Raw genomic sequence first — 17,609 nt, forward strand, 5'->3', positions numbered from 1 at the left:
ATCGGGCTAATATTTAAAGCAGCTGTCTCTCCAGGAGTGATTGTGAAGACTCAGATGAGACAAAATACAAAGTGCTTTGCTCAATTTATCTTTAGATACACAATCTACAACACAATTACAATCTAATGATCTACAACTGGATTGTAAATTCTGTTATTTTCCTGTGAATTTTGTTGTTGTTGTTTTGTGTTTATATTCCTAGTATTTAGTATTGTGTCTGATATGTAATAGATATTTAATAAATGTTTATTGACTGATAAAGTATCATTTATCAAATATTTACTAGGAATGAAGGAATTGGAGATTTTTACTCTAGGGAAGAGGAGATTGGGAACTGGGTATGGAGGTAAGATAATAGTGTGAGATAATAGGGCATCATAATTGTCTCATTATTTGAAGGACTTATTTAACTTAGCCTCAGAACTAGGAATAATGAGGGGGAGTTTCAAAGTGACTGACTCAGGGAAGAGTTAACCAATAGTGGCTGTACAGTTTGACTCAGGAGGTATCAATTTGCCTTCTCTGGGGGTCTTCAAGCAAAGGCTGGATGACTATTTGCCAAATATGATGCAGGGACGAAGGGATTCATTTTTCGGACCTATAATTCTGTTTCTGCTACCTTTTTCTTCCTTGATACCAAGCTAGATAAAAGAAAGCTGTAATATAACAACACTTTGCTTAATAGGTTCCCGGGGAATTGATTTATCACATTGATTGTGACTTTCAGTTGCTACTGGGAAAGTTTTCTCTTCTATTATACTACCATACCCTCTTCTTGAAAACTCAAACTTCGGTGTTGCTACAAAATAGCCAAGATGGAATCCCAACTATTCCCCATTAACAGGGAAGCTGTCCTTTCCCATCTCAGATCTCTCTGAAACTAATCTGTCCCTTTGTTCAATTGAAGCTAGCTCACATGCTCCCTTAGCAGAATAAAAGCAGAATGGAAGCTTTCATATTCTCTCCCAAATGCTTTTATGACTATTCCTGTAATGCACCCTTTTTGACCAACAGCTACTACTTCTGTAGCCAAGGAATGCACTATCTTTTTAATTCAGGTTATTCAATCAATAAAGGAAATTGACCAATTACTTCTAAATGTAAAGTAGATCCCTAAGGAAATCCCATTTTGTTCTCAGGGTCTATCATTCTGTTCCCCACATTCTTTCCTATTGATTATGGTCTTTAGCTAAATATCTTAAATTTCTCAGGGGGAAAAATGGTTCTTTTAAGAACTAAGAGTAAGAAGAGATGAATTTTCCTCCCTGGATTTCATCCCTAATCACAACTGTAGCTCTACAAAGTTGATCCTCTAAATGATCAAAGGATAAGAACAGATCATTTTCAGATGAAAAAATTAAAACAATTTCTAGTTATGGAGACTGAGTTAACACCCTGGATACTTTAGAATCAGCCAGAGTCAGGATAAGCAAAAATCCTTAGTTTTTATTCTTGGTTGAAATGAGAGGAATGGACACAGGAATGTCCTCTTCCTCACTGGGCCAGGAGTCACACTTACTTGTCTTACTCCACCCTCAAATCCCTCCTCCAAATCTCTCTACACACCAACAGATCAAGCCAACACAGAATAGTGGGGCAGGCCATTTTCCAAGCATATGCTAATAGAGTATTGTCCAATAAGTAATTAGCCTTAAATGTTCAGCTGTCCAAGTGAATCTGCTCAGCTTCAGTCCATTACATCTCCCACTTTCTTTTGTTTTGGAACACAGTTGGTCAAGCCCTCCCTGACTTCTCAGGAAAGGAGGTAAAAACACAAAAAGGAAGTGATCACCCCCTCCTTCTTCCCTCCCCCGACTTCTTAGGAAGGAAGGTGAAAGCACTAAAAAGGAGATGATCACATCCTCCCTGACATCTCAGGAAGGGAGATGAAAAGCACCAAAGGGAAATGGGGATTTCTAGTGGGTTTCTGGGCTGAAGGGTCTTATTAGAAACAGGTACACACAAACCCATCAGCATGGGAGGTATTACACAAGCACATAGCAATAACACAGAAGCTATTAGTGATGACTCTTCCCACAGTCAGTGCAGGCTCAATGTGGAGTAATAAACATGAATTGTACATGCAAGTAGTGATATAACAAACAATATGAATCAACATGGTGTTGTAGATGTCCTAGATGGAGGGTATGTAAACAACAGTCACACATATGCCTTCTTCAGCAGCCAAGTAATAGTCCAAAACCAATTTATTGTCCATTGCTTCATGTGTCAGGGAATTCAATGATCCCCGCAAAGTTTTGAAGTCCTGAAATAGTCTTTTTATATATTAGGGAATCCAATGATTCCTGCAGATTTTGAAGTCCTGCAACAGTCTTATCATTTCTCAGAAAATCCAATGATTCCTGAGGGCTTTCAAGTCCTATAACAGTCTTATCATGTCTCAGAGAATCCAATGATTCCTAAGGGTTTTCAAGTCCTACAACAATTTTATCATGTCTTAGAGAATCCAATGATTCCTGAGGGTTTTCAAGTCCAACAATTTGTGATGTCCATGAGTCAAACACCATAACTGTCATGCTCATTTCAGTGGTGGGCACAGTCAGTGATGGAACCACCCAATGTTTTTGGGTCTTCTCCTTTGTTTCAAGGGTCTGCTCCATCTCTCTCCAATGGACAAGGTGAATACGGCTCATTGGCTGATTCCTTCTCCATCTGTAGAGATACAAGCAAATACTCTCCCCCAAACAGTTAATCTCTCTGGTCCCTTCTATTCGCCACTTTCTGAGTCTCTCTACATCACCAGGCAATTATCTAAAGATAGTGGAGCTGCTTGCACTGGACACTGCACTTCCGGTGGATTATAAAACCTGTCTGCCAGAGCCAGTGCATCTTTGTCAAAAATCAAGAAGTTAATAGTATAAAGAGCTAGATGTAGAAATTCTCTAGGGTTACCTGTGGCTCTTCCTTTCTTTTGTTTTTGGAGGAGCATGTTAATGTCTCTATTTCTCCTCTCTACTATTGCCTGTCCTTGAGGATTAAAGGGTATGCCAGTAGTGTGTAAAATCTTATACTGTGCATAAAAGTGTGCAAAATGTTTACAAGTATAGGCAGGTCCATTATCTGTTTTTATTTCTTGTGCTTGGATAATGAATTCAGTGACCATTTGGGCTGTCTCTTTTGCTGCTGGTATTGCAAAAATGAATCCTGAAAAGATGTCTACCACAACATGGATAAAAGACAGACGACCAAAAGATTTATAATGGGTCACATCAATTTGCCAAATTTCATTGGGTCTCAAACCATGAAGGTTCTTCCCTGGAGGAGGCTTCCTGAAATAAAGGAGTATTGGCCAACATGCTTAGAAGGCTTTCTGCCTTTGAATTACCATCAAAAATAGGACCTGAAAGTCCCCTATGAGAGTGGACATACAAGATATAACTGTTACCTGGATGCTTTCTCACTTGCTCTTGAAGTTCCTTAAAGAGCTGATATATATTAGAGGCTACAAATTTTATTTGGGCTGTGGCATTTCTTTGTACCACACCTACTGAATAGGCTGAATCAGATATTATATTTATATCTCCTGGATAATAAGTAAGAGCTAGAATGATCACATACAATATATTGTGCTGAGTGGACTGAAAAGGAGTTCTGACTACTCTCTTTACAATTAAGTCACGAGAGTATATAGCACAAATATTATGTTTGGATGCATCTGTAAAGAAAGTTGGTCCTTTAAGAGGAACTTTAGAAACCTTTTCTTCAAGAATCCATTGCCAATTATGTAAAAGTCTGGTTATCTTTAATGGAGACCTGTGTGTAAAATTTGGAGCCATGGCTAATAAAATTTGCCACTCTGGGATGGTTTCACAGCACACATTAATTTGTGTATTAGTATAAAAGGTGTATATCTTGTCAGGTCTTATCTCAGATAATTGTACTGCTTGCTTAATAGCCTTCAATAAAATTCTAGCCACAAGCACTGGGTAAGGATTAAGGCTTTGTTCTGGTTGTGCTGGGAGGTTCACCCACTCTATCACACTGTCTCCTTGATGAAGGACTGCTGTGGGTGCCTGTTATACTAGGAATATAACATCTGAGCTGTGGGTTGCCCATCAGCAAAAACTGATATTTCCAAGGTTTTTTTGAATGACTCTTTCAACCATATTGGATAAAGCCAGTTCAACTTCTCTCAAAACCTCTTGAGCTTCTTTTGTAAGCTGACATGGTGATTTTAAAGCACTGTCTCCCCTTAACATGTCATATAATGGTTGCAAATGATAGGTTGTCAAGCCTAACACTGAACGCATCCATTGCATATCTCCTATCAATTTCTGAAAGTCATTTAAAGTGTTTAGCTTCTCCATTCTTAAGGAAAGTTTTTGGATTGTAAGCACCTTAGGGTATACTTCATATCCTAAATATTGAAAAGAAGCATGACTTTTAATTTTTTCTGGAGCTATGTGCAATTTGTAGTTCTTTAGTGTTTCCATGGTCTTTTGTAGACATGCTTCTAACATTTATTCCTCAGGTGCCCATCCCAATATATCATCCATGTAATGTAATAACATTGCTTTTGGAAGTGCTTTTCTCACTGGAGTAAGAGCAGCAGCAATATACATTTGACACATAGTAGGGTTGTTTTTCATTCCCTGTGGCAAACTGTCCATTCATATCTTTTATGAGGCTCAGCTAAGTTAATGCTGGGCACTGAAAAGGCAAATCTTTTCTTATCCCCTTTATCTAGAGGGATAGAATAGAAACAATCCTTAATGTCTATAACCCAAAGAGGCCATTCTCTAGGCAAATGAGTAGGAGATGGAAGTTTCCATAGTTTCCATCTATTCATTTACCTTTCTTAAATCAGTCAACATCCTCCATTTTCCAGATTTCTTTCTTACAACAAATACTGGGGAATTCCAAGGACTTAAAGAAGATTGTAAGTGTCTTTGGTCAAGTTGCTCCTGCATTATATCTAATAAGGCCTGAATTTTACTGCTATCTAAGGGCCTTGTTCTATCCACACTGGTGTATCAGTTTTCCATTGGATAGGAACAGGTGAAAGTGTTGGCAGGCCTTCAACAGCAGCCCTGCCTAAAAAAATCAAATTACTCATTTTTAATCCTAATTGTTATAAAATGTCTCTTCCCCACAGATTGATGGGGATTTTTTTCAACTATAAAAGAAGTAAAAAAAAATCCCTGTTTCACCTTCAAAAGTCCATTTCAAAGGGGTAGCACTAAGTTCAGCTGCTATTGCTCCTCCTATGCCAGACATATAGGCGTCTGCCTTAATTTTTGGCCAGTGATGTGGCCAGTTGGCACCTCTAATGACTGTATGATCTGCACCAGTGTCTACCAATCCTTCTAAAGGTATGCCATTTATATAGATAGTGAACGTAGGTTGGTCATCTGTCACAGCTGCTGTCTAATATATTCCTGGATTTTGTTGCTTGGAGTCAGAATCTGGGCAACTGTCACCAGATTGCTTATTAGGAGTCTGTATCAATAAACCTGATGCTACTACTTCTCCTGGGTGATAAGTCATACATTGTCTACCTGTATTAGTGACTAGGATATTATCTACACATTTCCCAGTTTCCCACATCAGTGTATGGATGGACACTATTTTGTAAGTGCTTTCAGGAGGTGAAATGGTCAAGCCTACTGTCCCTGGAGGCAAGGGATCCATAGGCTGGAGAGGAACAGATTTCACTTCTCCAAGGGGTATCTTAGTTGTTCCAGCTGCATATTCTCTATTCTCCCCAATAGTAATCCCTTCCTGGATGATTGATTGTATAATCCCTTTCTCCCATCAGATGGCTTCCTGGCTGATTGGTCATGTCTGGGTACTGGACTTCTAGGCACTCTCTGGGTGTAGCATCAGCTGCCATCATGCCCCAAGTATTTTTTGCCTTGTGCCCTAGAGCTGGGCCCCTCATCCCATTTCCCTGAATCTGTCTACATTCTGAGACCCAATGGAAGCCTCTGTTGCATTTTGGACATGGGATATTGGGTCTTATTCTCCCACCCTGTTTTCTTATGCTGTCTCTATGCCAATATTGAGCTTTCAGATGCCCTACTTTACCACACTGAAAGCATTGATGAAGCTCTCTGGAAGTCCCTTGCCAGAAGGGACATTGTCTTCCCATGATGGGATCTTGGGAAGTCTATACCATAGCCTGGCTATAAAAGGCATTTGTGCTCACTGTGGCACAGCATCTTATGATCTCCTCTACAGCATCCTTGCTTAGTCCTAGCATAATTCTTCTACAAACCTCATTAGCATTTTCTTTAGCAATTTGCCTTATCAAAATGTCTGTTACTGCATTTTCACCATTAGTTCATATGATAGCTGTCTGCAAATGTCCCACAAACTCAGCAAAGGGTTCATTTGGTCCTTGTGCAATTTTTGTGAAGGCCTCACTCTTGTTGTTTTTATTGTGGAGAGAACCCCATGCTTTGACAGTAGCAGCAGCAATTTGCTCATATGCTGCTATGGAGTAATTAATCTGTACTGAAATTTCTGCATAAGAACCTACACCTATTAGTTGGTCACAGGTGATTGGAGTATTAACTCCACTTTTACTATCTTGTTGGACTTGTATCCTGCAGAGCTCACCATATTCAGAAAGCCACAACAAGTTTTGTCCAGGTTCTAAGCATACCCTTGCTATAGATTTCCACTCATTAGAGGTTAATTTCAAAAGCCAAATTCTGTAATAACATCCTAACATAGGCTGATGTAGCCCCATAAAGAGTGCAAGCCTTTTTCAGGTCTTTGAGGATTTCTGTATCAAAAGGAGTGTATCTTCTACTTTCTTGATCTGAAGAATTAAACTGTTGAATCACAGGATATATTTCTAGTTTCAAGTCAGATATATCTTTCCCTTCCTCTGTGGCTTTAAGTTCTGCCTTTTGCAATCTACTCATAAGAGGGGGTGATTGCTGGGGGGGAGGTGCTGGTGGTATCACTGCCCCTCCCACTACTCCTTTTCACTCTATCCTGGAAGGTGGAGTTGATGGGGGCATGTCAATTATCTGCTAGGTAGGCAGGATTGAAGCTGCCTGGTGAGAGGGAAAATCACCACACCCTTGAACCTCATTTAAGTCCCCATGCCCTCTGGTGATAAGATCATTGAACTGTTTTTTGTCGTCCTCTTTTTCCTCACCCTTCCTCAATTGGCTGTTGTGAAAACTTTCCTTTTTTCTAGAACTTGCAAGATTTTTAAAGGTCAATTGTATTATGTTGTATATATAGAATGTTTCTTTGGAAATTGAATTGGAACCATTATAATATTCACATAGTTGATCTCCTACAAGTTTCCAATTATCTATCCTTATATCTTCTTCACTGAAGAACCAAGAGGACGTACATTCTAATGTATCCAGGAATCCATCAATCTGCTCCCAAGTCATAATTAAACCCTATCTCTTTATCAGTCTGAGTATGCTTTCTTCAGATCTCCTTTGGGGTGAGGGTGGGGGAGAATCTTTTCCTAATATCTGCCTCATTTCAGCTAGAAAAGATTACTAGTTCAGCCCTTAACAATCTAAGTTCCCTGTTTGTCTATTAAAATACTCACTCAATTTCCTGGTCACTGGGGAATTCAGTGAAAGTAGGGTCCTTGGTCCACACATTGAGCACCAACTGTGGAAACCGAGTTAACACCCTGCATACTTCAGAATCAGCTGGAGTCAGGATAAGCAAAAATCCTTGGTCTTTATTCTTGGTTGAATTGAGAAGAATGGACACAGGAATCTCCTCTTCCTCACTCCTCCAGGAGTCACATTCACTTGTCTTACTCCACCCTCTAATTCCCTCCTCCAAATATCTCTATACACCAACAGATCAAGCCAGCACAGAATAGTGGGGCGGGCTATTTTCCAAGCATATGCTAATAGAGTATTGTCCAACAAGTAATTAGCCTTAAATGTATGGCTGTCCAAGTGCATCTGCTCAGTTTCAGCCTATTACATTTAGTCATATGAAAAGTGCTCTAAATCACTATTAATCAGAGAAATGCAAATTAAGACAACTCTGAGATACTACTACACATCTCTCAGATTGGCTAAAATGACAGGAAAACATAATGACAAATGTTGGAGAGAATGTGGGAAAATTGGGACACTAATACATTGTTGGTGGAGTTATGAAATGAGCCAACCACTCTGGAGAGCAATTTGGAACTATGCTCAAAAAGTTATCAAATTGTGCATACCCTTTGATCCAGCAGTGTTTCTACTGGGTCTATATCCCAAAGAGATCTTAAAGGAGGGAAAGGGACCCACATGTGCAAAAATGTTTGTGGTAATTGATTGATGCCCATCAATTAGAGAATGACTAAATAAGTTATGGTATATGAATGTTATGAAATAATATTTCTATAAGAAACAATCAGCAGGATGATTTTAGAGAGGCCTGGGGAGACTTACATGAACTGATACTAAGTGAAATGAGCAGAACCAAAAGAACATTGTTCACAGCAACAATAATATTATAGGATAATCAATTCTGATGAACAGGACTCTTTCCAACAATGAAATGATTGAGGTCAGTTTCAATGATCTTGTGATGAAGAGAGACATCTACACCCAAAGAGAGGACTGTGTGGAACTGAGTGTAAATCATAATATAACAATTTTCATTTTTTGTTGTTGTTCATTTGCATTTTGTTTTCTTATTCATTTTCTTTCCTTTTTGATCTTATCTTTCTTGTGCAGTAAGATAATTGTACAAATATGTTTACATACATTGGATTTAACATATAATTTAACATGTATAACATATATTGCATTACTTGCCATCTAGGAGAAGGGGTGATGGAAGGAGGGGAAAATTTGGAACACAAGGCTATGGAAGGATCAATGTTGAAAAGTTAGCTGTTCATAAATTTTGAAAATAAAAAGCTTTAATAATAAAAAGAAAAGTTGATCCTCTATTCTGCTTGTTCTGAGCAATTATTTTTATTTCTTATGAAGGTAGATATATGGAGGCAGTGTGTGTAGGTGTGAAACTGAGCTCAGGGAATTTTGTATATCAAGTCTAAAACAAAAATTGCCCCTTCCCATCCATTCTATGACCATTCTGTTATTAAGAACTGTTTGTCTTACTGCAAAGACATTGCATTTTCATCTCTATTATGGCTGATTGATGCTGAGTTAATAAGGTTGGTCAAGTCTGCAGAACAACAAAATCTCAGATCACAATGTTCTTGTCCATGTGTAGAAACTAGTGTTTACAGCTTTGTATAAAAACAGCGATCATGATAAATGTCCCCTTGTCCCCACTCCCACATCCCAACCTCCACTTGAAAGGTGCTGCTTAACCCTTCCAAAGGCCAAAACCCAGGGCTGGTTCTTCTTAAACAGTAGTAATAGTTGTTTTTAAAAAGGCTCCATCAGCAGCATATTTCTTTAATCATTATTATTTACATTTTTATCATCTGACAGACGGACTTACAGAGAATAAATAAGGAAGAAAAGAAAATATACAATAGGTATCACGTCTCTTTTTTTTTTCAGATACAGAGAATTTGTATATATTCTATTTTGGAATGAGTATGATAGCTATAAACGGAGATTAAATCAGTTTGCTATTCATCAGCACTCAATAGGACATAGTGTCCTCTGAGCTGTTAGGAGGGACAGAACAGGGCACAGATATTTGCTATCCTCAAGAGAAATGTACCACTCTGCTTTAGAGACCCAAGTTCTCCACAAAAAGATTACCCAATGAGGGAGTAAGAAAAGAAGAAAATAACCCTAAAAAGAAAATTGTACCAGAGTGGACCAGACAAACTACAAGAGTTTGTTGAATAGGCATTGTCCCAGTTGTGAATTATTTCTAAACTTCTCTATTAAGAACATAACATTTCTTTGAACATAATTATTTGAGACCTTCCTGCATTCTCAGACATCTCTTAAATCTTTTTGTATTCAGATTGCTTTAACTGTAAATTCATATCAGCCTGCCTTCTGCAACTTTTTGGACCTGATAGTATTCTCCCTCTCAGAAAGTGCTGTAAAGAAGTTCTCAAGAATGATTGATGAAGATGCTAATTAGATTTTTATGAAATGCCCAGGTTTAGGACCAAAGAATCTGAATTCTGCACTTGGAGTCTTGGGGTAGCAACTGAATATATTGGTCAGATGTATTAGTGGATGACATGTTGCCACAAATTGAATATTATAGCTCTACAACCATTAGTGAATGCACAAAAGAAGGGAAACTGATGTCATGTGTTAGAATTCTGTACTATACTGGTTTGGGCAATATTTTTATCTTTCTAACCCTTCCTTTAAGGTTTAAGAGAATATTCAAGGGAATAAAAATTCCTTATTTTCTGTAGATTTTGCTCCATGTACTTAGTTGGAATTTTATGACATTTTTTTTATTCCCTTTCAGCTCCAATAGACCTACTCTCCTCGTTTCTAACTTCCATTTAATTTGATATTTAAATCTATGATCCTATGAATTTGAAGCAGCTCTTGCAGAGTTACATTGTGATTCTAATACTTCAGTACTAGTTTTTTTTCAACAGAATCTGGTTATTCCATAGTAGTGATTAGGCTACTTATGAACCAGTAGTTCTATCCATGTTGGTAATGTATAGAAAGAAAGATGAAATTTTTCTTCTTTTCTGAAGATAAGCTATTGGACACATGTGTGGTAGATAGAAAAAGAAAAGGAACTATGTCTAATGCTGCTTCAGTATGTTCTTTTCACTCATTGTTGTAGAACATTGGTTTAAATCCTCTTGTTATCTCTCCACAATTACACTGAAGGACTATTTAATGGACTCTTATTAAGAAAAGCAATAAGAAAGTTCTCCATCTTTCAGCCAACATACAAGAAACAAGTCATTTCTCCCTGAGGTTGTCTACATGTCTTTAAAAAAGTTTAATCTATCCCTAATCTTCTAGAGCAGTAAGAACAGAATTTTAATAGTCTGCTTATTGATTAAAAGAAACAATCTACCTATTACAAAGGATCTCTGGGTTTAAAATGTTCCCTCTAGCATTCAGCAGAATTGCACCTGGACAGAATTTCCCTTACCACATCCAATCAGGACTAAATCACAAGGCATCAAGGGCTAAGAAAATCACAGCAACAAAACAACTATATACCATCTTATCATGAATGTTAGAGTGGTAGAACATTTGTAGCAGCTGAGCTTGCAGTGTAAAAAATCAACCCACCATTAGCAACTTGTTCCTTTTTACCTTCCAATTCAGGATTCCAAGAATGTTTACTAAGAGGAAAGAACATTCAAATGTTTCTACAAAAACACTTACATTACAATTCAGAGGCATCTTTCTAGGTGGAGCAGGATGCAAATATTTCCGTAACATTAAGAGAACCATGCACATTCAAAGAAATCTGCTTAAAGGAAAGGGTTTGGCTTGTCTGGTATAAGATTATGGACTACAAATTATACTTAGAAACAGACTTCTAGTGACCTTGCTCAATCATAATCCTGTTCTTTTTTCTGAGTAGTGAGATTCTTAATTTTTTATCTTCTCATTTGTGATTTTGCATAACACAGATGCTGTTTCTTTTCAATATGCTTCTTTACTTGGAACATCTTTATCTCCATCCTCCCTTTTACCCAAACATGTGGACTACCCTCATGTTACTGATATCGAAAACATCTTACTCCCTTATCAGTCATGGGAAAAGCCTGCACTTTTACAAGTCCTAATGGAAAAACATGTTCAGATGTGTCACATAAACTCTGTATGCACAAATATTTCCTAAATCAGTTAAATAATTCTCAGCCAAGGTTGCAATCTTTTCTGACTCAAAACAATGATTTCAACAGTCTGACTGTGACTGACTACTCTGAGTGTTGGAGCCATGAGTGTTAGGGAAATTGGTAAAATTTCTGGGACAGACGCAAGAGAAGAGCTCATATGCCTCTGTGCTCAATAAACTTCCTATCTGAAGGATTTCAGTTTCTGAAGAAAAATGAAAAAATTATATTCATATAGCATTCATAACTTTTTAATAACCTATACCATTGAATGTCTTTCCTTAAAAGGGACACTATTTGAATAAGCCTACCACTGAACTTTCCTACTGGTGGCAAGAATGGAAATGGTCACATCCACAATGCCTCCTCAGGATTGGCCAATAGGATAAGTGGAATAATGAAAGGCAAAAGAGGGTGTGTGACTAATGATGTTCTAGAGCTCCTATATCAAATAGCTCTGCTTAGACCAGGACTTTCCAATGAAATCTTGCAGCTGAGGTCCTGATACATGACAGAAGTCACATGTAAATGACTTGTGTTCTCCTGGCAATGACACAGTCTTACTTAATTATGATGGTGATAAGCGTCTTCAAGAAAGTTTCACTTTTCATGCCTTGGTGGAATTGAGCCATGAAGAAGAATGGCCAAATAAAGAATTAAAGTTAGAGGATCTTAAAGCTAGCAGGATATTTAGAACATCACCTTATCTATTCTTCTTGAGGTTGGAAGGTCCCGTCATCACAATAGCATTTTCATTGTGTCTCTCTTTACCTAGTCTGTGGAACTAGAATCTAGTACAACCATCCCTTTCAACTCCAAGTAAGGCCAAATCAGTATCCTCAGACATGTATCTAGCATCAACATACCAAGCTAAAAGTCATAAGTCAGTGGACAGAAGATGGGATATTAAGAGACTGTAAAATCACCGGTTTTTCGTAGACCTACTCTTTCTATGTATCAGTGGGTAAATTCCAGAGCTGAGTGCCTCAGAAGGGCCTTTTTTCTTCTGTTGTAGGACAATGCTACCCTCTGGTGGCAGATCATGTTTTTGTTTTTTTTTTTTAAATCATTCAAGAATTCCCCTCATCTCATGCTGTCCTTTATTTCTTCATCATTCTTTTCTTGTCTTTTATACACTCATTTGTGCCATTTAGTATCGACTCCCAGAAAAGACTCACCCTTCACTTCTTACCTAACTTACTTTATATAGTATTTCTTTCTTTCTTTCTCTCTCTCTCTCTCTCTCTCTCCCTATTCTTTGAGTCTGTCCCCTCTCTTCTTGCCAATCTTAACCCCCTGCCCCACTCTCAGCCCTCTTTAGTCTACATTACATTACAACCTTTCTTTATCATTTATAACAACTTTGGCTTCTCCTCTTTCCCCACTGAGTCTTTTACTTTGGATCATTCTTTTCATTTGGAGTGCACTTTCTAAGTTTAGTTATAGCTCTTTATACAACTTGGAATTTGAAATGTGCAAAAGTTTTGCCTCCATAGAGAGATGCCCCAGCCTGTCTGAACATGAGTCTGAATTGACTCTACATGGAAATAAAGAGACTTTCATGTTCCCCCAAATATCTGTTTCTTCCCTCAATGATTCTATACTGGTCACTTCTAGTTAACGAAATGAATCTTATAACTAGTTGTCTACTCTTAAAACTCAGACATATGCAACATTGTGTAGGGTAGTTCCCTACTTTCAATCCATTGTTCTTATAAATTCCCTGATTGTAGATTGTAAAAGTTCTTATTTTGCTTATGTCTATATTTACTTATCTATGAACATGTTAAGACCTCTCAGTAGAATGTAAACTCTTTGATGGTAGGAACTGTTTTACTTTTATATTTATATCTCCAGAATCTACCACAGTGTCAGATGAATATAAAAAGAACTTTTAAAATGCTTGATGATTAATTTATTGATGATTTATGAGCCTTCATACTAAAGGTGTCCTTGTTACTACATGTCTTCAGGTAGGATGACCCCTTTGAGGAATATGATAGAGGTAATTTTTGCTTACTCGTAACTGGACTCAGTAGCTTCCAAGGTTCCTTTCAATTCTGAGTTTCCATCACTCTATGATTTACTTGCTATTTGGATGCTATTACTTGCTAATTGGAACTTTATCTTCATTCCTAAGCCTAAATATTGGAAAATCAAACTCTCACCCTCCAAAAGAAGGAAGAGTGTTTGGTGATCTGTTTAATATTTCAATTTAACAAACTTTCATTAAGCACCTACTACTACATGCAAACTACCGGTTTGAATCAATTTGACAGACCTCAGAAGTGTTTTTTTTTTCTTTTTTGGCCAGACCAATCCAGATTAAATAAGCTAATTTCAAATATGAATTTTTATAGAGACACTTTAGTGAACAAAAGTATCATTAGGTAAATTGCTGCAGATCAAAGAGAAAGGAAGAGTGAGAAAGAAAAGAAGGAAGGAAGGAAGGAAGGAAGGAAGGAAGGAAGGAAGGAAGGAAGGAAGGAAGGAAGGAAGGAAGGAAGGAAGGAAGGAAGGAAGGAAGGAAGGAAGGAAGGAAGGAAGGAAGAAAACCTTATGAACCTGGTCACATGAGAGCTGAGAAATAAAATAGGTATCTCTTTTAGGGGCAATAGATTAAAGCAGAAAACCTAGGATTTCAATCTTCAAGTTTGCCCCAGTAGTGATTCTGAAAACTGACTTGGGGAAAGGAATCAGAATCTTAAAAGAATTGTTTGAAGTGGATATAGAGGGTGGCTGGAGCTGTGAGACAGTGGTTTGGCTCCTTGGCTTGGAAAATATGTTCTGAAATCCAGAGCAGTAATTAAAACGTTGGGAGGCCTAGGGCAAAAAAAAAAAAAAAAAAAAAACAGAAGTTCACATGGAATACAGCTGCAGGGAATAGAAGTGCTTCCAGAAGACAAGAGGTTTTTGTGTGGCTAAAGGGCAGGCTGCTACTGGAGAGGTGGGAGGAATTGGCCTGAGGGCAAGTTGTGGCCAATCTTGAGAAAAAACGTTGGGATAAAGCAGGTCTTTGAGAGTGGGCTAGGTAGGGATTATCTCACCTGCAGTCTCTTTCCTCAGTGTGGGATAGGGAGAAAGTGTATTCTGGGGAAACATTTCTGGTTCCTTCCAAAATTCATCATCCTGGAGAAAACCCCCTACTGCCCCTTCCCAATTGTATAGCTCAGCTGAAATTCTTTATGTCTCTCCTACTATTCTTAGTTGAAAATTAGTTTTTTTCTTTTGGGTTGGAAAGCTTGGGGTTTGTGAATACCCAGAGTCACCTCTGAGATCATTATAACACAAAGTTAAGATAATTTAAGTAATGACCCAATTGTCCAATGGAGTTTCATTTCCTGCTGGCTATGCCAAGTCCAACAAGGATTCAGAGACACTGTAAAGAAGAGAATAAAGCATGTTTCCCATTGTACTGCTTCAGATAAGTGCCACTTTCTAAAAGTCTCTAGCTCTATCCATAAAAGGGATCCACAGCAAATGAGGAATTCAATGAATAAAGAACCAGAATGCCAAATATCACCTCACAACTTTCCCAAGAAATGGTGACTGGGATCCCACCTCTAATAGCTCCTTGGAACTTGGACCCAATGATTTCCAAGTCTCCTTCCATAGCTAAAATTCTACAACAACAGCTTCAGCCATAGTCTACTACTCCAAGATATGCCTTAAATCTTATCTAAAATGAATTCCTTCCTTGGGGAAATCCAAATCTGAATATAGTTGAATAAACTGTAGAGAAAGATAGTGTCCAGGAGCTCCTATTGGAACTAAAAATGGCTATTTCACACTTTACAGATTATACTCACCAACCCTCTTTACTTGCAACTTCCTACTCTCCCTTTTTGGAAAAGTATACTTCACCTTCTTATTCTCTTACCAGCCTGATTCCCCTTGGATTTTCTCTATCATGCTGATATTTTCCAGTGACTCACTTAGGAACAGAACCTCTATCACCATAGGATCTGGGTTTATAATTGTTGCTGTCATCACTGGGGTGTGTGTATGTGTGCCTGTGTTTTTGTATCTCTTTGTCTGTGTATGTTATGTGTTTGTGAGTGTGTGTGTGTTCACAAGTATGCTATCAGAACCATTCCTACATATGAGAATACTGTGAAGAAACATTCACTTACTAGCCCAAGTTAGCTAATGAGTTTATGGGAGAAGTCTCATTAGAACTCAAAGGCCATTACCAGTCCATGATCTAATACTTCACTCAAATTTCTGGCTTAAACACATCCCCACAGCATTCCCCACAATATCAGTATCCTTCAAGTCTTTCTCTGTTCTGATTTGTTAATCAGTTATTAAAAATGGGAACTCAGAAAATAAATCACAGAATTTGCACATTTATAAACAAGCATATTTAACATTTATAAATTATTTGAATTTTCTAGCCTTTGTCATCCAACTTCCATGTGTCAGATAAGATTTCTTTTTCTTTTTCCCAAGATTCCCTCTGATCTAGACTTTTTTTTTCTTTTTTGGCTCTTTAATGTAAAAAATAAAAAAGAAGGAAAACAGAAACCTCCGCCTCCCCAGGTCCATTAGAAGTCCAAGTGAAGTGGCTTAGATTTGGAAAAGTGGTGGGTTTTAAGGGGAGGATTGGGGACCATCAGAGGTGCTCCAGAGTTGACAGCGTCACTCCTCTCCATTTCCTTGTTGGAGAAGCAGAAGGTGGATTTCTTGGAATGAGGGGCGATTTTTGGTGTCTCTTCTCCAGCAACTGAGCATCAGCTTATAAACAGGATCAGGGCAAATTGCAGGCTGTGGGAGATATGTCTTTGGAAACAGACAAATAGACAACAAAAATAAGGAAATTACAGAGAAAGTTGAAAGAAAAACAAAAAAAATTTTTTGTTGTTGTTGTTGTATTAATGTTTAAATATTCTCCTCCGTATTTTCCAAAATTTGATATCTAAATAGGTATTGCCCCAGCATAGCTAAGGGCTGGCAAAGCCACTGAGGCCATAAGAATAATAGGCAGCTAAATAACTCATTGATAGAGCACTGAATCTAGAGTCAGGATCACCTAAATTCAAACCCAGTCCCAGATAACTATTAGCTGTATAACTATGGCCAAGTCATTTAATCTCTGTTTTTCTTAATCCAGTGGAACAGGAAATGGCAAAACACTCCAGTGTCTTTATCAAGAAAACTTCATGGACAGTATGGTCCACGAAGTCATAGCAAATTGGATATAATTGAACAAAACCATAGGGTATAGAGTTATTAACTGCCTGAGTTACTCAGAATTTGACTGCCATTTTCCTTCTCCGAAAATATCAACAACTTTCCATAACCTGCAGAGCAGATTTAGACTTCTCAACATGGCTGCCTTTCTGCTTAAGTGATATACTCCCCTTCTCCTATACTAAGATTTGACTAACGTTCCCTATTCCCAAACACACCTGATATTTTCTTGCCTTCACTTTCCTTTTACACTGCTTCCTCTACCTGTAACATCTTTGTTCCTTCTCCTTCTGTCCAAGTCCCAGCCAACCTTCAAGACTCGGTTTCTCTGCCAGTCTTCCTCCATCCCCCACTCCAGTCAGAAGGAATCTCCACCTCCATACTCTTCTCATACTTTGCCTTTCTTCCTGTACTTATTTCATTGAAATAAATCCTGGATTTGGAGTCTGATGACAGGGATTCAAATTTTAGTTCTATTACTTATTACCTATGTGGTACGGGGCCTCATTTTTCTACTTGTAAAATATGAGTTGGACTAAAATGGCATCTAAGACTTTTTCTTAGTTCTATCTATGATCTTCTATAATTCCTACATTGAAATGCAGTTGTCTACAAACACGTGTGCATATGCATACATACATACATATATGTGTGTGTGTCTGTATGTATGTACTGAGGCAGGGCTTTCTTCTTTTTCCTT

The 17,609-nt window shown here is 37.9% G+C and overlaps 1 protein-coding gene across 2 annotated transcripts in view; it reads right to left on the bottom strand.

Moving 5' to 3' along the window:
* Positions 1-9,357: 9,357 nt before the first annotated feature.
* Positions 9,358-17,609, bottom strand: part of DDR2 (discoidin domain receptor tyrosine kinase 2) — a 203,410-nt gene continuing 195,158 nt past the window's right edge. For both annotated transcript variants that reach the window (XM_051999129.1, XM_051999130.1), the window contains exon 18: positions 9,358-16,498. In XM_051999129.1, the coding sequence (XP_051855089.1) occupies positions 16,358-16,498 (141 nt within the window). In that variant the 3' untranslated portion in view covers positions 9,358-16,357. The remainder of the gene's footprint in view (positions 16,499-17,609) is intronic.

The sequence above is a fragment of the Antechinus flavipes genome, chromosome 4, assembly GCF_016432865.1.
Source record: "Antechinus flavipes isolate AdamAnt ecotype Samford, QLD, Australia chromosome 4, AdamAnt_v2, whole genome shotgun sequence".
Lineage (NCBI taxonomy): Eukaryota > Metazoa > Chordata > Mammalia > Dasyuromorphia > Dasyuridae > Antechinus > Antechinus flavipes.